Source organism: Mesoplodon mirus, assembly GCF_964341445.2.
Source record: "Mesoplodon mirus genome assembly, chromosome: 5".
In the NCBI taxonomy this organism is placed as follows: Eukaryota; Metazoa; Chordata; class Mammalia; order Artiodactyla; family Ziphiidae; genus Mesoplodon; species Mesoplodon mirus.
The window spans coordinates 25,246,118-25,267,676 of NC_138980.1; the positions used below are offsets into that span (position 1 = coordinate 25,246,118).

Below are 21,559 nucleotides of genomic sequence, written 5' to 3' on the forward strand. Positions count from 1 at the left end.
CTCATTTACGCACATGCAGAGCTACAAGTCACTGCCCTGTAGGAACCTCGGTTTCCTCCTGGAAGAACCGGGAACCCAGGAGCCAGCAGCCCAAGGAGCTCGACCACGAACCCAGAATGGGGTCTGGACAAGTGATAGGCTCAGCCAGGGCTCTCCTCGCAGACGAGCTCGAAGAACTACATTTCCCAGAATTTTTTGTTCTCGCATGGACTACATTTCCCAGAGGGGGCTCGCGACTGTCCCTGCCCCGCCCCTCCCGGAGCTACGTGGGGCGTCGGGCGTTGGGCGTTTGCCGGTGGCGTGAGCTGATTACCTGCCAGAGGTCCGCCAGGGCGGCACCGCGTGGAGTCCCCAGCGGAAGCTTCTGTCCGGCCGTGGCAGTTCCGGAGCCTCCAGCCTGCGGCCCGCGGAACCCCCGATGCCTGGGCGAGGTGAGCGGCGGGGGGTAGGCAGGATGCGGGAGGGAGGACCGGGCTTTGGGAGGATGCGTCGCCGGGGCATGGGGCACAGGCCCAAGAGACGCGAGCTGGGTCTTTCTGGGCGCCGGCGGGTCGAGAGCCGGGCACCCCTGGCTCTGTTCGCCTGCCGCCCCCAGCCATCCCACTGACGTGCCCCTGAACGAGACAGGTCGGACAATTCGTCCCCAGTGGCTGGACCCAGCCACCCTCCTGCTTCTTCCCGACCAGTTCCCAGCGCGCTACCTGCTCAGCGCCTGCTGGCATTTGAATTTGTTTCGGGCTGGCAGTGAACGTGAGAAAATTATTTCCTCCCCTTACCATCACACCTGCACTCCCGAGTGACAGGCTTGTTTTACGCGAGAAGTGAGTCGCCGGCTTCCCCCAGTGGCAGAGCCAGGACTGGACCCAGGTCTTTGGTTTAATGTGCCCTTTCCTCAAGACAGCAGCCCCTCCCCGCCATAGGAGAGCTGATGTTTTCCCTTTCCGAAGCAGCTTTCTCTAGAAATCTGGAAATTGTTTCCTTGACAGGAGGGGGAGGAATTGGGTGGGAATGCTTGAGGTGGAGAAAAGTTGTCACATGCACGCAGGGAGGTTAGAGCAGGTGCTCTGGAGCCCGCGGTGCCTGGAACCCTGGTGCCACCCTCCCTGGCTGTGTGGACTGGGACAAGTTGCTCCCACTCTGCCCTCAGTTTCCTGATCTATAAAATGGGGTGCTGACAATGCCAACTGTGCTGTGGGACTCGATGTATTGATAGGTAGTGCCTGGCACGCGGTGAGGCTCAGGGAGTTGCTGCTACTGCTGATAGAGTCCTAGGACTTTTCCTCTGAGCCAGGGAAGGAGCTGGGCCTGGACCAGGATGACCCAGCCCTTCTCTCTGGTCCTGTCTAGCCCTCGTTCCTTCTGACTTCCTTCTCTGGGGGCACTTGGCATCATTTTCAAGTGGTATAAAGGTTTCAGAGCTGCTGATTCTGAGGTCTAGAAAGCAGAAGGGGCTTCCTCCTGGTTCCCTTTTTCTTCTCTCAGATCTGGCTTCTGGAGACTTCTCCCATCCTAAGGTGAAACTGCCCAGAAAGAGGACATGGCTACTGAACAGAGGGAAGCAAGGTCTCGGGTGAGTTCATTGCCATCTCAGGTCTTAGAGATAGATGTGTTTTTTTTTGTTATTTTACCCTTAAACTGAAGTTTTCTCCCCAATACAGTCTTCACCAGGATTTGGAGCCCATGTCCTTCTGCCTTGGAAGAGTTGGTCCACCCTGGTGGATGGTGGATTGCATAGGGAATGCTTGCCTCCAACCCCCCAATCCATGGCCTGTGTTTCTCTTTTTTTTCTAATAGACACTCTTTTATTCATTAATCTCAATTCACTGTATGATTACTGAATTGATAGGTAAGATGCCACATGTCTTATACCACTTGGGGTCAGAACAAACAAACATGCACACTTGGCAGAGCTCCTTTCTGGCCTGTCTCCTTTGCTCAGTCGTGTCCCCCTCCCTACCCTTGGCCAGAATGCTTTTCTTTTTCTTTCCGCCCCTGAGAAATCCTCATGATACCTTCGCCAGGCTTTTCCCAGTCCATAGTTTTTAGTTTTTCTCCATCTTAACTTTCTGGATCATGTGCCTTGCTTCTGTCACTCTCTTGAAAACTGATGTTGACCTGCCATTTTCATCTTTATGTTGTGAGAATGAGGGTGGGACCCCATCCAGGTGAGCCACTGTGTGAACAAAGGATAGCCATGCTGGTGGGGACATAGATGGAGAGGTCTCTTGACTCCAAGAGCAGAGAGAAGACTCCTCAGGAAGCAGCAGTGTATGGGATATCATGGGATATTGGTAGTGGAGAAGCAGTGTATACGGTGATTCCTCAGTGGGGCTTTTGAGCCAGATGGCCAGGTTTGTGCCCATCTCCTCTGTTGCTGTTAATGGGTCTTGGGCAAAAAACTCCACCTCTCTGTGCCTCAGTTTCTTACCTCTCTGTGCCTCAGCTTCTTCACCTGTAACATGAATACAGCAACTGGGCCTACCTCAAAGGGTAGATGAGAGGATCCTGGGAGTTAGTGCATGGAAAGCATTCTTATCAGGGCCGGGCACATAGTAGATGTTCAATATGTGGTGGTTGTGGTAGCTAAACGATGTTATTCTAGTTCATGATGTCTATCTATCTACTGTTGGTAGATAGAAATGACTATAGTGTCCTTCCTTTACTCATCCTCATCTAACAATAGTAGTTAACGTTGCTGGGGAATATCCTGAGGGCTTCACCTTTGTTCTCACTGTCATAGCGAAGCAGAAGTTATTACCCCCATTTTACACTTGAAACTGAGGCTCAACGAAGTCAGGCAACCTGAAATCAAACCCAGGTATGTCTGGCCTCTAAGTTCATGTTAGTTATCATCCAGCCTTTCCTCTAGTACATCTTTCAGAACACAGGGCAGGCCTGGCCCCCAAATGACCAGAGTTCTCTGCAATGTGATGTTGTGTATCTTTTGGACCCATGAAATGTGGTAGTGGTTGATCTTCTGAGACTGTGGCTAGGACCTGCCTCTGCATATTTGGGCTACTTTTTTCTAAGCCCTTCCCATTCCATTCCAACAGAGCCAGGCTGCTCTCTTACCCAGAATCTTCTCCATCCCTGCTTGTGAGTCCTATGTGACATTTCTCCCTAACCTCACCTGCTGCCGATACGTCAGTACTATGTGGAATTGTGTGTAAAACTCAGTGACAGGACGTTTAAGACCAGAGAGAGAATATACCCACCAAGTGCTGGGTTAAAAGAAAACTTCAGTTATCGTCTTGTCTCTGCCATTGATAAAGTATGTGACCTGGTGTCTTAACTGCCCTGGACCTTGTGTTTCTCATCTCTAAAATGAGGATTGAACGAGGAAATAGTATATGGTCCTGTCCAGCGACACTTTTCTTGTTCAAATTGTTTCACGCGTTTTTCTTGTCTGCCAGTTGGATTGTAAATTCTTTTGAGGGCAAAGATCATTTCTTGTATTCCCTGCCATGTGCCAATAAATTATCTTATTATACCTGCAATGCATGTTAATGTTAAAAATCTCAGAGAATAAAAACGTAAAATCACTCTTACCCCAACATCTTGAGATAATCATGGTCATACCTTTGGTACGCAGCCCTCAGAATAATTGTCTGTGTACCTTTATTTATTTATTATTTATTGATGTACATGTGTACATATGTATGTATGTATATTTTTATTTTATCATTTTAGCTTTTTATTTTGATAAAATACACATAAGATTAAACTCACCACTTTAACCATTTTTGAGTATATTGGCATTAAGTGCGTTCACAGTGTGGTGCTACCATCACTGCTCTTTACCTCCATTGTATGGATTATCATTTATTACTTAAGCCTATGAGATAGGCGTTGAGAGGCAGTTCCTTGGATTGGAATTCTACCTCTACCACTGACCAGTGATGTTGTGATTTATAATACGAAATATATATTTGGTCTTTGTCCCTGTTCCTGGCACATAATTTCCAAAACCCTTGTGATTTCCTAAGTGGTTAGTAATATATGCTTTTTATCCCTGAAATTACTTCAGAGCAATGAAGGCACAATGGGTGTGTTTTGTATCCACACCAGAGTTTATGTTAATGAGGTTACTTTTGTACCCCACCTAAGGATGCGGGCTAATTGCCAGGGGAATCAACCTTGATTAAAGTGTTGGAATTTTCAGTCCTGCCCCCCAATAACCCCTCTTATCCATCTGTCACCACCGTAGGAGATGAAAGTTGCATCCGTCTCCAATGGTCAGTGATTTAATCAATCATGCCTATGTAATGAACCTCCATAAAAACCCAGAAGGGTTCAGAGTTCTTCCAGGTTGGTGAACATGTAGAGAGTCAGAGAGAATGGTGAATCCCGAGAGAGCATGGAAGCTGTGCACCCCTTCCCTGTGCCGCTCTTTCACCTGCCAGTTCCTATATCTTCTTTTATAATCAACCAGTAATCTAGTAAGTAAATGTTTTCCTGAGTTCTGTGAGCCACTCTGGCAAATTAATCAAACCTGAGGAGAGGGTTGTAGAAACCTCCAATTTATAGCCGGTCAGTCAGCAGCACAGGTAACAACCTGGACTTGTGATTGACATTGAAAGGGGGCCAGTCTTGTGGGAATCTGACACTATCTTCAGGTGTCAGAATTAAGTTTAATTGTAGGACACCCAGCTGGTGTCCCACAATTGCTTGGTGTGTGGAAAACCCCCCACATCTGGTGTCAGAAGTGAAGTAGTGTTGTATTAAGAGTAGCGGAGACATGCAGGAGGAGTGAGTTTTCCCTTCATACCAGCTGTGTGACTTGGATAAATTTCTCTTTGTTTTCTCTTGTGTAAAATGGACACAATAATAGTACCTTCTTCATAGGGTTGTTGTGAAGATAAAATAAAGATACACACTAAAGGTTAATATAAAGCTCTAAGAATAGTACTTAGCCTGAAAAAAGCATTCAATAAATTATAGCTATTTTAATTTCCATTATTACTGTCCTCAAGCTTTAGGGAGCACAGAGTGCCTTCAGTTATTTAAACTAGCTCCCTCAGTGATTATTGAGGTTGTTTCCATTTCTTTGCTGTTACTAACACCATGATAAATGTCCTTGCATGTGCATTTTTGTTCAGTGTTCATTATCAAACAAATATAGTAATTGGAGAGTTAAAGAGTATGCACATTTTAAAGCTTCTAATGTATGTTATCAAATTGCCAACAGGAAGATTATTCTAATTAACACTCCCACTAATGGCCTTAATACCTCCACCCATCTCTTGTAGCAGTTAACTCGGAGCCTGGTTCATACTTCCTGCTACTCAGTATCTATTTGTCATTGGTCAGTTGTTCATTAAGCAAATGACCTGGAACCTTCAGAACCTAGAATAATATAGAAGCATTTCATGGTAGCCCGTCTACTCCCCACTGCCACCTTTTTCACCCTGTGTGATGGGTGGTCCTGGGTGAGCTGAGATGCTTGTCTCTACAGGTGTCAGTGACGTTTGAAGATGTGGCTGTGTTCTTTACACGGGATGAGTGGAGAAAGCTGGCTCCTTCTGAGAGAAACTTGTACCAAGATGTGATGCTGGAGAACTATAGTAACCTTGTCTCATTGGGTAAGGAAATTTTCCCTGTAGATACAGAGTTCAGAAATTGGGATACCTCAGCATCTGATTTCCTGGGTAAAAGCCCTGGGTCATTAAAAACTTTAGCTGAGTTTTGCCTTAGCACTGTGCAAACTGGATCTCCATAAATAAACCTGAAAACCTTTTTCTCCCTCGTAGGTATGGAATTGCCCCATGGATGGGACAATCTACAGAGCTGCACATTAGAAATTCCCTCACTGCAGGCAACATTTTCCCACTATGACTGAACTATGATGTGTTTGCTCATCTCTTAACAGAGAGCATCCCTCAACCTTTTTCTTTGACCCAACACTGGCTTTTTTCAATTCTCTTTTACAGGGATCAGCAAACTTTTTCTGTAAAGGGCCAGGGAGTAAATATTTTCAGCTTTGTGGGCCACATATAGTCTCTGTAACGTATTCCTTTTCTTTTTTTTTTCTGAACCATTCTTTGCTCAAGGGCCATGCATAAACAGACAGTGGCCTAGATTTGGCCTATGACCCATAGTTTGCTGACTGCTGCCATCTTTCAAAGGGAGTCAGATAGTGTTTTCTCATTTTAAACAAGCTACTTGGTACATAATCCTTTCCACAGATACCTGTTACAAATATTAATTTAATCTGTACATTTAACATACATTTAACAGTATATACATATTCCCTCTTGTATAGAAAGCTATTAGCACCCTGTTAATCAAGTCTGCATGTTTATCATACTTCACTAACATACAACTAAATGTTACATTGCCCCTTGCTTTTACCCTAACACACCCCTCACATGGTGGGGGCACAACTGGAGCATCCCACAGAAGTTCTCTGTATCATCCTTTGAGTTTTCCGCTCAGATCTCAGATACCTCTTTGTGTCAAGGCAAAATCAAGTCTTTTTTTTTCTTTTTCTTTTTTTTTCTTCTTTTTGGTCTATGAGCAGGACTCCCATTTTCCAAACCTGAGGTGATCTCCCTGTTGCAGTAAGGAGAAGATCCCTGGAAGGTAGAGAAAGAAAGCCCTGGAGGCTCCTCTCTAGGTGAGTGGGTGCGGAATGTCTGCAGGCAGCAGTCTGGTAAGTGAGTGCATGTGCAACTCGGAGATGTTGGTCGGGGAATTTTCTGCAGGTTCTCAGTCCTGAAGAAGTTTTGGAGAAGAGATGCTAAGGCCCCTAGTCACAAGCTTCCTCTTCTTCTCTGATAATTACTGCACAAGTGAATCTCTCAGGATCTTTTCTCTTGTGATTTCCTGTTGTTTCAGAGGAGGGCTACATTGTCATGCATTCATTCAGCAAACTTAGTGCATTTAAGGAACTGCAGATAATTCATTCAGACTGAAGCTCAGGGTATATGGGAAAAGAAAGAGATGAGGAAGGAAATGAGATTAGAGAGCCAAGTGGGGGCCACACTATGAAGTGCTTTGGTACAGTTCTTAGGGATGGGAACTGTCCATGGATGACTGGAAATAATTGAAGAGTTTCAAGCAGAAGAGTTGTATGGTTGTTGATATTTTAGAAAAAATAGTCTGAGTCTGAGATACTTTAAACGTCCTTCAGTAAAGGCTAAAGAAGCTGAGGTGGGTCCCTACACTGGCACACAGCACCACAGTCAGAAAGCAGCAGCCCTGGTGTGGGCAGAGCTCCAAGCTACGTGAAGGACTAAAGCAAGTTACGGTGCATTATTATGACATATCGCCATTTATGTGTAAAGAAAATTAGGTGGGTGTTTGTCTATATGCATTATGTGCGTGTAAGTGCCAAGAGAAAGGTCGGGGGACACCTAAGCTGGTAACTAGTTACATTTGGATTGGGACTGAGAATGGGCATTGATGAAAGAGGACTTTAGTTACATGCAATGTTATTAAAATTTTCACAGAGAATATATTCATGAGTCCTTATTACACAGTTTCAATTAACTAAGAATGGTTACTTTGGAAACACTGTTGGTCCTAGATTTGAAGTGAGGAAAAACTAGAGGTGGGAACCTTCTGGAGATTATTCCATAATGTAGGCAAGACATTACCTGGAGGAAGGCATGTGCAGTGAGTTCAGGAAAGAGGAGAGGTCCCTTTATTAAGGGTATAGGACAGGTTCGGTGTGGGATGGGTTTCATTTGAAATGTTAGTGAAATATGGGTAGAGGTCACCAGTGGACAGCTGTAGAAGGTAAACAGGGTCAGAACTCAACAGGGAGGTCAGGGAGCCATCAGTGCAAAGGTGGCATTTGAAGCCTTGAGCTGAGCAGATGAGGGACCGGAGGAGAGGACAGAGTCCCAGGAAACCTCAGTTTTATGAGGTGGGTTAAGAAGGAAGAATCTGTGGCTGAGCCTGAGAAGAAGTCACCAGAGGAGAAAACTGGCAGATTCGGCTGTCATGGAAGTTGAGGACTGAGAGCTGTTGACCTGGGGAGGCCAGGGCTCTGGGGGAGCCAGGTTCTAAGCCTTGCTCACTGCTTTCCTGTCCCGTGATAAACAGCAGTGCAACCTTGGACAGAAGGATGCAGGTCCTGCCCTGGCGGAGCTCAGTGGAGGGGGAGGCTAATCGCACACAGGGCTGTGGAATGACAGCCTCCGGTGAGGACCTCGGGGGAAGAGCCACAGGTGCTGTGAGAATGTGGAACAGGAGGGGTGCTGTGGGCAAGGCTTCCCGAGGAAGGGCCGGATCCCACATTGTGAGAAGCGTTCAGGCACAGGAAGAGCATGTCCGAGAGTCCAGACAAAGGAAGCCGGTGTGTGGAGACGGGAGCAGGGAGAGGGGGCCGGGACCTGAGAGCCAGGCACAGCCTCTGAGGAGTTGAAGTACCCTGGCCACGAGCCCAGGTTTATATTGTGCAAGGATCAGCCTGCAACCAATGTGGAGCCACCTGCCATAGACGTAGTAGGACTTGTCTGAGGTTGCTGTCAGGTCCAGATGAGTCAGTGATGACCCCTCACAATGCGGGCCCAGCAGAAGGGCTGTGGGACAGGCTGTCTCGATCCCTAAAGCGCCCACACCTTTAGTAGAGCTCATTCTTCCCCGTATAATGTGAGATCTTTTGAGGTGGGAACCACACTTATCTCTCCTTATATCTTTTAACTGTCACTTGGGAGAAATATTCTAATTTTGTGGGAACTGCTAGAGACCACCACAAAGTAAACAGAGAACGCAGGCAGCAGGAAACCAGTGGAGAGTTTAGGAGGGGCGTCAGGTGTGGACTGAGTATGGCATGGAAGATCAAAGGAAGAGACGGAAGAATTGTTCCCTTTCCATTCGCCTCGGGAGCCTCTGATCCATGAGGAGTCCCCCTTCCTGAGTGAAATGTTAGTTGGATTAAACTGAATAGAAAGTATGACTGGAGTCGAAAGCTGTCCAGAGAGACCCTGAAAACACCTAGTGGTGATGTCAAGTCCTTCTCAGGTTTGGGAAACTGTCCCCAAAGGAAAACTCTGAGTGGGTGTCTGGAGGAAGTAAGGCCATCAGAGCCAAGCAGTGTGTGCATTTCTCTTGATGGGATGAACCTCCTCTCTTTGGTCAAAGGAGACAGTGAGATGGGGCATCCTGGGTGTGCTGGCGTGTGGTTGTGTCTCTCCTGCACCCCTGGCGAGTCTCCCATTTGCCTGGACTAAAGTGCCCTTGGAACAGTTTCCCTTCCAAGGGGAGCTCACTTCCCTGTGAGCTTAGGTGAGGGACCTGGATGTTCTTGGAAGTACCTTGATCATTAACTGTAGACCAAAACCAAAAACCAACCCTTTGAACAACCGGTGACAGAAAAGCTTATGCTTCCAGGGTAGGACTCCTAGAACCTCTAATTGCCTCCAAGTGTGTTTTTAAAATATAATTTTCACTTCAAGACTCCTCACAAATAGGAAAAACAAGACAAAAAGGGAAAACAAACTGTCATCCCTGGATCTGTATGTTTCATGTTGAGAGATGGGAGGAAATGGCTCAAAGGGTACACGTCTCATCTGAGTCTCTTACTTAAGAAATGAGTCCAAAGTCTAATCACTATTCTGGCATATTATGTATATAAGTTATCTATATATAAAATAAGCATAATGTGATTCAATCAACTTGAACGTCTCATGAGTTTGATTTACACCTAACATGAAAATATTCTTTTATTCAAAAAGTTTAAAATCCAGGGATGATCTAGGTAAACAGTTACCTCCAATGAAAAGGTGTTTTTCTTTCTTTGTCTTTTTCTCTTCCTTTGTTATATTTATGCAAGAATTCAGGGCAGACTGAACCTGGAAGGGTGGTCAGCTAAGGGGTTGCTTTTGGACTGCCTTCGACTCACTGAGACTTGCTGGGGCTTCATCTGCACAGAGAATAGGGGTCTTTTTCTAATTTGCAGAAAGGTGCTGTAGGGGTTATAGTGGCAGCCTAATGAAATATCATGCAGTGATTTTAAGGAGTGAATTTCTTACAAGGTGAAAGTTGAGCCCAAATGCTCTGTAGCCCTGTTTACTATGTTTGATTTAGACTTGTTCTCATCCCCTGTGCTCCTCTTCTGCCACCAACATCTACTGTCCTTGTAGCTGCCAGAATGGTCTATTTAAAAGATAGATCAGGTCATCTCACTCGCATGCTCAAAACCTCTAGTGGCTTCTATCACATAGAACACAATCCAAAGCCCCCAGCGTGGCCCTCAGAGGCCTTTGTGGTCTGACCCCAGCTACCTCTTTGCCTTCACCTCCTTCCTCTCTGCCCTTCATTGGAGAACTCTAATCACCCTGGCCTCCTTGTAGTTCATCAGGAAGGCCAAGCAGGCTCCCACCTCAGGGCCTCTGCACTTGCTTTTTCCTCTCCTGGACCATTCTTCGTGATGGCCAGGAGCCCACTTGACTCACTTCCTCACACTATACAGGTTTCTGCTCAGATGGCACTTTGTCAGTTAGACACAGCTCATCCTTTGTTCTTTGTCCTCCACAGGACACAGGTCCTTTGTCCTCCACATTCTTTATCCCCTCACCATGCTTCATTTTCTCTCAGAGTACTTATTACTGCCAAATAGTACATATTTATTTATTATCAGCTCTTCCTCTGGATTGTAAATTCCCTCATGCTGGGTTGTCTGTTTCATTTGTTCCCATGTCCCCAGTACCTAAAATAGTGTCTGGTCAGAGTCAGCTTCCAGTTAGTTAGTGAATGTATGAATGACTTGGTTAGGTAGTCGTGATGGAGACCGAAAAAAGGGAACCAGTTGCAGAGATATTTGGCAGATAAAAGCAACAGGACTTGGAGATGGTTTAGATATGGAAGATAGAGGAGATGGAGTTGTCAAGGATGCGTGCTTGGTTTGTGGTTTGTTCTGGGATGGACAGTGATATCCTTCACTGAGATAGTGGTGCTAGGAGATCAGATTTGGGGGATGGTATAAATATGGTTTTGGATGACTTAAATTGTCTTTGGTTGACCCATTTATTCAAGTGGAGATGTCAAATAGCCTGTTTGATTTGGAGTTCCACCCCTTATAATATACCCTGGGCATTAAATGTAAATTTGGGAGACCCTGTCACTAAAGATAATTGAAAGAGTGGTTGAGTTTGAGTTAGCCTGTGGAGTGGATTCAGAGTACAGCAAGAGCAAGAAAGAGCCTAGGACTCAATCTTGAGGAACTCTGGCATTTCATGGCTAGGCAGAGAGAAATGAACCCATAGGGAAGACAAGGGTAAGGTGTACTATAGAAGGAAACTCGGGAGTCTAGTGTCATTGAAGTCAAGTCTCATAAAGGATGGTATCAGTAGAGGTAGGGAAAAGTAGATGAACTTGAGACATATTTGGATGGCAGAATAAACAAGTCTTGGTAATTGATTAGCGGAGGGAGAGGTGTGAAGGATGCCTTTTAAAGTTTTGATTCAGAACTGGTGCCAATTACAGAGACAAAAAGGTTATACAGGTTGGGGGGAGGAAATAATCATAAATTCAGTTGAGCTGTCTTTGAGACACTCAAGTTGCTGTTTTGAGCTGGGTTTTGTATAATTAGGTATGGAGAGTAGAGAAGTCTTGCCTAGAGTATGTTTATAGATGAAGCTGGCCTGTGAAAAGGGTACAGAGTGAAAAGAATCAGGGGCCTAGCACTCAAACCTGTGGAACTCCAAGGATTAAAGATCAGGTAGAGGAAAATGAGCACACAAAGGAGATTGAAGCTGGTGGAACATGAGAAGAATTTGGAGGCAAGTTCAGGGTCACTGTAGCTTAGGTAGTGAGCATCTGAAGGAAAATGAGGGGTCACTATCAGATGCTGCTGAGAGGTAAGTTAGGTGGGGACTGAAGAGAGCATCTTGCCTTTGTCACATGAAGGTCATGGTTGCCTTAGAGTAGTGGTAAGGACAGAAGCCAGAATGGAGCCCACGAGGGGTGAGTGAGCAGGAGGAGATTAATATGTGTGGGATACGACAAGGTGAGATGTGACAAGGAGGCAGTAGTTGGAGAGCTCTTCTATGCAAATATAAACAAATATTTCTTGTTTTTCTCTGTCCACTCCAATTATATTATACAGCACACATTATTCTGCCCCTTTCTCTTGATATATATTGAAACTCTTTCCATGTCAGTACATAAAGAGCTTCCTCATTCTAAGGAGTAGTTCTACGGCCTTCAGCTAGCTCTCTTCTTGGCTGGCAGAAGAGGTGATTTTGGTTGTATGTGGCTTTGGATAATGTTAGCCCATTGGGTCCAGTTTGGGCTAGAATTTTATAAATGCTGTGGTTTCTAATTAGCAATATGGATATTGGTTTAAAGCTGTACCTTTATCGTGTACCCATATGATGTCCTGGTGTATTACAGTTAGAGTTAATCCAACTGTCCATCAAAGGAATCTGGTTGAATAAGCTGAGGGACATTCTCATGGTGGAATTCTCACTGTAAATAAGAATGAGGAAGAATTCTGTAAATTCCACTGTGGGGTGATAATATTACTAAGTAGGGGAAAGTGCAGAACAGAACAGTGAGAATAGGAGTTTTATCAAAGGAAGGAGGAGATACCAAAAAAGACAAAGTGTATATTTGCTTATATTAAAAAAAAATAGAGAAGGCAAAAAAAAAGGATAAAAGCAGATCTATAAAAATGGTTACCTATAAGGTGAAGGAAGAAAAAGAAAAAGGATTGAGAGAACAAGGATAGAATGTAGAATTTTTTTAAGGTACCTTGTTTTTATAATGTTGACTTTGGAACCATAAAAATGTTTTATAGGGCTTCCCTGGTGGCGCAGTGGTTGAGAGTCCGCCTGCCGATGCAGGGGTTCGTGCCCCGGTCCGGGAAGATAACCACATGCCACAGAACGACTGGGCCGTGAGCCATGGCCACTGAGCCTGTGTGTCCAGAGCCTGTGCTCCACAGCGGGAGAGGCCAAAACAGTGAGAGGCCCAAGTACCGCAAAAAAAAAAAAAATAAATAAATTATAAAACAAGATTAAACAAAAATGAAAAAGTGTTCCATAAATATTGAAAGCAAAATGAAACAAATGACCCTAATTGTGTTTCAGGTTGTTGGCTTAGTCACAGAGAAAAATTATCTCAAATGCTTTTAAATCACAGCAGCTTGAATAAAGATCCTTAGTGATTTATATAAATATTATGGTTTATAATAAGTAATATATATTTGGTACAGAGCTCCTAAAACCCTGGGAATTCCTAGGTGATGAGAGCCACAAAGGTGTCTTTGTTATGTTAATGAGGTTTCTTTTGGACCCTATCTTAAGATGGGGCCTGGTTGCCATAACCAATCATGTGATTAGAGGTTTGAAAGTTGACCTCCAGGGAGGGGAGGGGGACTGGAGGTTGAATTAGTTGCCAGTGGCCAATGATTTAATCAATCATGCCTGTATAATGGCGCCTCCATAAAAACCCAAAAGGACAGATTCAGAAAGCTTCTGGGTTGGTGAATATGTGGAGATCTGGGGAGTGTGGTGTACTTAGAGAGGGCTTAGAAATTCCATTCCCTTTCCCCATACATTGACCTGTGCATCTCTTCCATCTGGCTGTTCCCAAGTTATATCCTCTTATAATTACCTGGTGATCTAGTAAGCAGAATGTTTCTCTGAGTTCCATGAGCCACGGTAGCAAATTAACCAAACGTAAGAAGGGGGTCGTGGGAACCTCTGATTTATAGCCAGTTGGTCAGAAGTACAGATGATAACCTGGGTTTGTGACTGGTGTCTGAGGGAGGCAGGGGGCAGTCTTGTAGGACTGAAACCTTAACCTGTGGGATATGATGCTATCTCCAGGTAGATAATGTCAGAGTTGAGCTGAATTGAGGACACCCAGTTGGTATCCAAGAATTGCTTATTATTGATGTGGAAACCGCCCCCCCCCCCACCACATTGGAATTGGGTGAAGAACATGTAATTAATACCTTACAGGCAAAAATAACTTCAAACAATAATGTTGATTTTGGTGGTTATAATAAAAATATGTGGTTATGTTTACAAATAGAGTTCTTATCTTTGAGAAATGTGTTCTGAAGTATTATTGATGAAATGATATAATACAGAATTAGCGTACTTTAGCATATGCTAATGAAAGAGACGTAAGGGAGTTGTATTAATTTTCTCAGCCTGCTCCAACAAAGTGCCACAAACTGTGTGGCTTTAAACAACAGAAATTTATTGTCTCACAGTTTTGTGGGGTGATTCTCCCTCTGAAACTCCAGGTAGAATCCTTCCTTGCCTCTCCCTACCTTCTGGATGTGGCCAGTGGTCCTTGTTCCTTGGCTTGCAGCTGCATCACTCCAGTCTCTGCTTCTCTTGTCACTTGGTGTTCCCCTGGGGTATCTTGACATGGTCTTTCTGTGCTTGCCTGTGTCCAAATTTCCCTTTTATAAAGACACCAGTCATATTAAAACCTACCCTAATCACCTCATCTCAACTTGATTGAATCTGCAAAGTTACTTAACCTTACCAAATAAGGTTATATTCTGAGTTATTGGAAATTAGGACTTCAACATATCTTTTTTGGGTGATGCAGTTCAACCCATAATAAGGTAATAGATGAAACAGCATTAGTGATTGTTGATGCTGGCTTGGCAATTCATTGTACAATTCACTCCACTTTTGTACATGTTGAACATCTTCCATAATAAAAAGCTTTAAAAATCAGAATTACCAACAACAGAATTTCTAAAACAGCATTTCTCTTTTTCACCAACACAGGCATTCTGGAATATATTTACAGATGTGTAGTTCTGCCCCCATCGTGGTGTTGTGTGTAATTCTCAGCATATAGCTCCCTCAATTCTCTGACTCTAGAAAACCTTACGAGACTGCAAATGCATGTGACATTTTTATAGGAATAATTTTGAATCTGACCACCTGTAGGATAAGGTGGGAAGGATATAGGTCTGGAAAGTTGGCTTGGGTTCAAAGATTTTGATGCTGCCTTTAGCCCTCACACTATCCCTCCATCTAATCTATGGCTAATCCTTTAAAATCCCATTTTAGACATTTCTTCCCCCAAATTCTGGCCACCACTAGTACGCCTTCCCAGCTTGTACTTGGTACTATCTGAGGGTAGTTTGGATGTTGTTGTAAGCTCACATTTTCATCCATTTCTGTCTTGTGTTTTTGTTGTATAAATTACCACACTTCTCCTTTTTTGTCTCTAATGCCAAACTGGGAGCTCCTTAAAGAAGTTAACTGTTTCTTTTCATTACCAGATCTGGAATGTCTTGTGGATCACATGCCTAAGATAGAGCCTGACATGTTGTAGGTGCTTTTTAAGTATTTGCTGAATGAATTAAATAAGGAGCAGTCAGTGCTTTTTGAAATAATAAGAGGAGTTCTATATAGTAAGAAGGTTAAGTTCAGTGGGAAGTAATACTAGAAAGGTGAGAAACAGGTCAGGGGATCAATTTGAAGGTCAATAGCAATAGTCACTATTGAGTAAGGAGATCCTGAACTTGGATGTATTAATGATGGTTGTTAGAGACATCTTAGTGAAGAGATTCAAGGGAATTTGATGACTGACTAGACTTGGAATGCAGGGGAGAGAAGCTTCTGAGATGAAACTAAGAATTGATGGCAAAGGAGCTGAAGAAGTTATGATATAATTCAGAACTTGGAAACACAAAAAGAGTTTGAAAGGAATGCACTGGATTCGGATTTGGACAAGCTGAATTTGAAGAAAAATCCTCAAATGAAGAGTCTAGCAGGCAGCTGGAAATACCTCTGTAAAGTGTTTTGAGGCTCAGGATAGTCATTCAGATAGGAGGTGTGGGAGTGGATGAAATCATCTAGGGAGAGAAGGTTGAAGAGAGACTCATAGGGTTTCATAAGCACCAAGGGAAGAGAAACTAGACCTAATGACAGGAACTAGTCAGGGTGGTGGTCATTGGCAAAATCACCTGTTCTCTAAACTTCTGACCTAAGTCATAACCTGGTTCATGAGTTAGCTCAGGCCCAGGCTTGATTCTGGGAGAGAGCAAAAGTTGAACTGCACTTCAGGAGACATATCTTAGACCTACAGAAAACTTTAAGCAGACCATAAAGAACAGTTAGGATGTCCATAATCCAGGACTGATGTCCCCTTCATTGGGAAACATGACTGTTTTAAGTTATTAGTCCCATTCTGGACTAAGGCATTGGCACTTGAAGTAGAGTTGAGGTGAGTTTCCCAGTATTGGTATGGACCCTTGTAGCTATAATTACTTCCATTAAAAAATAAAAACTCCCCATGTCCTGTTTCTCTATTCTCCTTTAAACAGAACTTTTCAAAAGCATTTCTATACTTGATGTCTCCATGTTCTCACCTCCCATTGTTTCTTCTGTGCACTCCAGTAGGGCTTTCTTCCTTACTAGTCCATGAAAAGCAGTTATTAAATCCCAGACAGTCTCCATCTTGGCACAATCAGGGTTAAGTTTTTAATTCTTAAATTGTTTAACAAAGTTGATCATTGCCTCCTCACTGGAGTACTTTCTTCCTTTGGCTTCTGGACCACCATACTCTTCTGCTTTTCTTCCTTTTCTTGCCCTCTAGTATTACAATGCCTAAGTGATTTTTTCAGTTCTTCAGCTTTTTTTTTCTTTTTTGGCTGCGTTGGGTCTTCATTGCTGCGCACGGGCTTTCTCTAGTTGCAGCAAGCAGGGGTTCTTTGTTGCGGTGCGCGGACTTCTCATTGTGATGTCTTCCCTTGTTGCGGAGCACGGGCTCCAGGTGCACAGGCTCAGCAGTTGTGGATCATTACCTGGTCCATAGTAGGCAGTTAATAAATATTTGTGAATGGAAAGGATGTCTCCAGCATATGCAAATATAACAAAATAAGAAAAAAACATGTAGTGCTCCAGAAACTGCATGTAGTTCAGTATACATGGCAAGAAACCAGGGGAGGGAGATGAGTACCGAGGTGAATGAAGGTCAGATCATGAAACACCTTGTTGACCATGTTAAGTACTCTGGACCTTACTTATATACAAATAATTGAAGATAATTTGGAGGATCTTACAGAAGTTTGCAACATGGTAAGATGTGGATTTTAGAAAGATTACTGTGGCTACAGTGTGGAGACTGAATTGACAGCACGATTTGAGGTGGGGAGACTAGTTAGGAGTCTATGGTGGAAGAGTAAAGCATGAGAAACAGAGTACCATTTAGGTACCCAAGCCCAGTGCTCAGGGCTCTAGTAAAGTTGTTGGTTGTAAAACTGCAGTCTTTACATACAGACCTAAGGCAGGGTCTCTAACTTTGCCTTATAAACTACAATCCAAAATTTTGGAATCTTGCTATTTTCTTCCCATCTCGTGTAGTAACCTAGAACCAATGACTGATGTTCACAGGGAAAGTACTCCATTTTTACCACTGCCTCCCACACTTGTGCCCAAATAATGTTATTGAAATTTGGATCACTTAAGCAAGACTTAGATGGATAAGGAAATTGAAAGGTGTTGAACAGAAAATAAAATAAAAAAACCTCCTCTTTCTGTTACAACAAATAGTAAAGATTAGAGAGCAGATAGGTTTTGTGATTGGCTAAGTGAAAAAGAGCTATTACACAAAATGCACATTATGGTCTCTTCCAGAAGATGTGGTTCCTAATTTAATGAGTGATTTATTGATACTTATCTATATATGTATTTTAAAATGAGTGTTATTCTCACTTGCTCGGCTTGGCAAATATCAGTGCCTTAAAAAAATAGTAAAGATGGGTGCATTTAAAATTAGTCAGAGAGGGTGTGTAGAATGGGGGAAAAAATCCCAAACCCTAGGGAAAGCAGTTTTAAAGTAGAAATAGAAAGTTACCCATGAAGGAAACTGAGAAGTTAACACTGGTAGAAGAAAAGAGAAAAGCAGAATGTATTATGTTCACCAAGCAGAGAGAATCTGTAAACAGGTGAGAAAGTGAATGTCAGATAGGAATCTCAAAATACAGTGAGTTGCAAAGGAGCCCTTTAAATGGTTACTCTAGCCCAGGAGAAAATGCCAAAATATATGTATACCTATTCCCCACCAGAATTTAATATTCAATGAATTGTGTCCTTACCCAACTTTAAAATTTATTGAATTTAATTCTGTTTTTTACCACCTTATCATGTTAGCCCTTTTTACCATTTTATGTTTATTCCTGTCTTATTGATCTTTGACTCTTTTCTATGCTGCTTGCATAGCATCTCCTGCTTGATAAATGAGCAAGGCTGCTTTCTTATCTTGCAACTTTTGGCTTCATGCCTACCTGTTAGCACCTCTGTAGATTAATTCAGTAATTACTTCCTGTTTGAACTGGCTCTGAAACCCTCCCACTGCTTGTATAATGTACTGTCCTGGAAGGCAACTTCTCATGCAAGTCTTGAATCCTGTGTGTGTGTATGTGTGTGTGTGTATGAAATTAATATATAAATAATTGAGATTATTTGACATTGTTCCAATTAGGTATATATAAGTTATTAAGGAAGGTTAACAAAACAAACATTTTGTGTATAATTCAGATGCCATTAGGAGGATCTGTAGGTGAATAGGGCATGCTAATCTGCTTGCAGAGAACATTAGGGTAGAAAAGGAAAGTGAAAATATTTAGATATAGATAAATATAATTACATATATAGAATATATAGATATATATTTTTAACACTGTGGTGAGTGCCTATAATAACAGGAATGCTCTGTGGAAACTCAGAGTCAAGAAGGGACTCAGAGTTAACTTTTGAACTGAATCTGAAGGATACAAAGGAATTTGGCATGAGGGAAAAGGGATGAAGACTTTCCAGATTAGGAATGATTACACAAAGAAGAAAAATGTCATGAAGATAATTTAGGATTCTATCATAGGCTTTGGACTCTGATCCCAGGCTGCCTTTTCCAATTCATGGCTCCCCTTTGAATCCCTCTTCTCCATTTTCCATTAGCCAATTCTTCTGATCACTCTTACACTCACCCTCTTTAAATGGGTTTGTTTAATCTTTTCTCCACCCTGTTGTTCTCAACTCATGTTGATTGATTCTCTGTACTGCTTAAATCTCCTAAGTTTTTCTTCTTACTGTTTTTGGCCATATACCAAGACCTTATTTAAATACCATCAATATTCAGTCTATACATTTAGTCTCAGTAGCCAAATGCTGTATCACATGGAACATCTTCAGTTTTTTCTTTCCCTTCCAGGATGGAAGAACAGTTATAAAACCACAAAGTCAACTCAAACACAAGGTTCTTCATTTCAGAAGCTGATAATGAAAAGATCCAAAAGGAATGGACCCTGGGACTTCAAATTAGAAAACCCTTGCAAATATGAAGACAGATTAGAGAAAAAGCAGAAGGAAAAAGAAAGTGTTCAGATAGTTTCAGTCGCTCACAAAAAAATCCTCACTGTAGAAAGAAAACATAAAAATACTGAATTTGGCCAAAACGTCAGCCCAAAGTCAGTCCTTGTTAGGCAACAGATGGTTCCCAGAGAAAACACCCCACCAAAATGTGAAATACAAGGAAACAGCTTCAAACAGAATTCCAATTTATTTAATCAACAAAAAATCAACACAGCCGGGAAACGTTATAAATGTAGTATGTGTGAGAAAACCTTCATTAATACTTCATCCCTTCATAAACATGAGATAAACCATAGTGGAGAGAAATTGTTTAAATGTAAAGACTGTTCGAAAGCCTTTAACGAAAGTTCAGCTCTTATTCAACATCAAATAACTCATACTGGAGAGAAACCGTATATACGTAAAGAATGTGGGAAAGCCTTCACTCTCAGTACATCCCTTTATAAACCCCTAAGAACACACACTGTGGAGAAATCCTATAGATGTAAAGAATGTGGTAAATCCTTCAGCAGAAGGTCAGGCCTTTTTATACATCAAAAAATCCATGCTGGAGAAAACCTCTATAAATATAATCCAGGTAGGAAGGCATCTAGTTGCAACACATCCCTTCCTGGATGTCAGAGAATGAATTCCAGAAAGAAGTCCTATTTATGTAATGAATGTGGCAACACCTTTAAGTCTAGTTCATCCCTTCGTTATCATCGGAGGATACACACAGGAGAGAAACCTTTTAAATGTAGTGAATGTGGGAGAGCCTTCAGTCAGAGTGCATCTCTTATTCAACATGAAAGAATTCACACTGGAGAAAAGCCTTATAGATGTAATGGATGTGGAAAAGGTTTCATTGCTATTTCACGACTTAACAGACACCAAATAATTCATACTGGTGAGAAGTTTTATAATTGTAATGAATGTGGTAAAGCCTTAAGTTCCCACTCAACACTTATTATTCATGAAAGAATTCATACTGGATAGAAACCAAGTAAATGTAAAGTGTGTGGGAAAGCCTTCAGACAAAGTTCAGCTCTTATTCAACATCAGAGAATGCATACTGGAGAAAGACCCTATAAATGTAATGAGTGTGGAAAACATCCAGGTGTAACTCATCCCTTAGTAATCATCAGAGAATTCACACAGGAGAGAAACCATATCAATGTGAAGAATGTGGGATATCTTTTGGCCAAAGATCAGCTCTTATTCAACATCGAAGGATTCATACAGGAGAGAAACCCTTCAAATGTAATACATGTGGGAAAACTTTTAGACAAAGCTCATCACGTATTGCCCATCAGAGAATTCATACTGGAGAGAAACCCTATGAATGTAATACATGTGGGAAACTTTTCAATCACAGGTCATCTCTTACTAATCATCATAAAATTCATATTGAAGAGAACCCCTAGAAAGTAGGTTTGCATGTGTGACATTCTGAAACCAAAGCTCATCAGAATACATGAAAGTGATGTAATAAATGTAATGGATATGAAAAGCCATTCTATGATTTAGTCATCAAATAATAAATTCCAAGGATAAACCTATGTAATAGATAATGAGAAAAGTGGAAATTGTTCAGTCCTATCAGACACTTTATAATAACCTAAAATGAAGAATTCTGGACTGGAGACATTGACTTTGGGCATTTGTAAAGTAATTGTTTTCTCTACAGCATCGCATGCTGCATATCATATGTTATTGTTGTAAACATCTGGGTGATGATGGGAAGTGTGCACTGGATTTCCTGTTAAACTGTAAACTTAATACTTTTTTAAAAATAACTGACATTGTAATAGTATATAAAAGATGTGGTCAAAGAAAGTATACATTTTTAGAGAAAAGGACCAAATGAAAGTTACAAATGAATTGTAAACTACCTCTGACTTTCTGGGGTTTGTCCTTTTCCTGACTTGATGTCAAACTTTGTGCCTGGATTTCATTTAAAAGTAGAAATAAAAGTCTGTTCTCTTCCTTTGTTCTTCTAGTAATTGCTGTGAATTGGAAATTTTCTACACAATTTTTAATTCTGTTCTCAGAATTATTTTTTTTGCTCTGAAGTCATTTATTATGAAATTATACATGCTATATACTGTGAGCTGTCATCTTAAGTATATTAAATGGAAAAAGAAGCAGTTTTCAAGTTTAAAGCTATTAAATTATATTTAATATATATTATACATATATATTTAATAACATATATTCTAAATTCACAGCAGAAGGGGCTGTCAAAAGTAGTTTAATGAATCTAGCATATGTGCCAAAAT

General features: G+C 42.1%; 1 protein-coding gene across 1 annotated transcript; it reads left to right on the top strand.

The window, feature by feature from the left end:
* Window positions 1-219: 219 nt before the first annotated feature.
* On the top strand, window positions 220-21,548 carry LOC309804037 (uncharacterized protein). Its single transcript, XM_082621041.1, has 5 exons — window positions 220-431; window positions 1,483-1,570; window positions 5,456-5,582; window positions 6,521-6,616; window positions 19,141-21,548. The coding sequence occupies exon 5, from the start codon at window positions 19,209-19,211 to the stop codon at window positions 20,274-20,276; it is 1,068 nt and encodes a 355-aa protein (XP_082477167.1). The 5' UTR covers window positions 220-431; window positions 1,483-1,570; window positions 5,456-5,582; window positions 6,521-6,616; window positions 19,141-19,208; the 3' UTR covers window positions 20,277-21,548.
* The last annotated feature ends 11 nt before the right edge of the window (window positions 21,549-21,559 follow it).

Excerpts from the sequence above, each read along its gene's own strand:
- LOC309804037 (XM_082621041.1), top strand. The coding sequence starts at position 19,209 with ATGAAAAGATCCAAAAGGAATGGACCCTGGGACTTCAAATTAGAAAAC.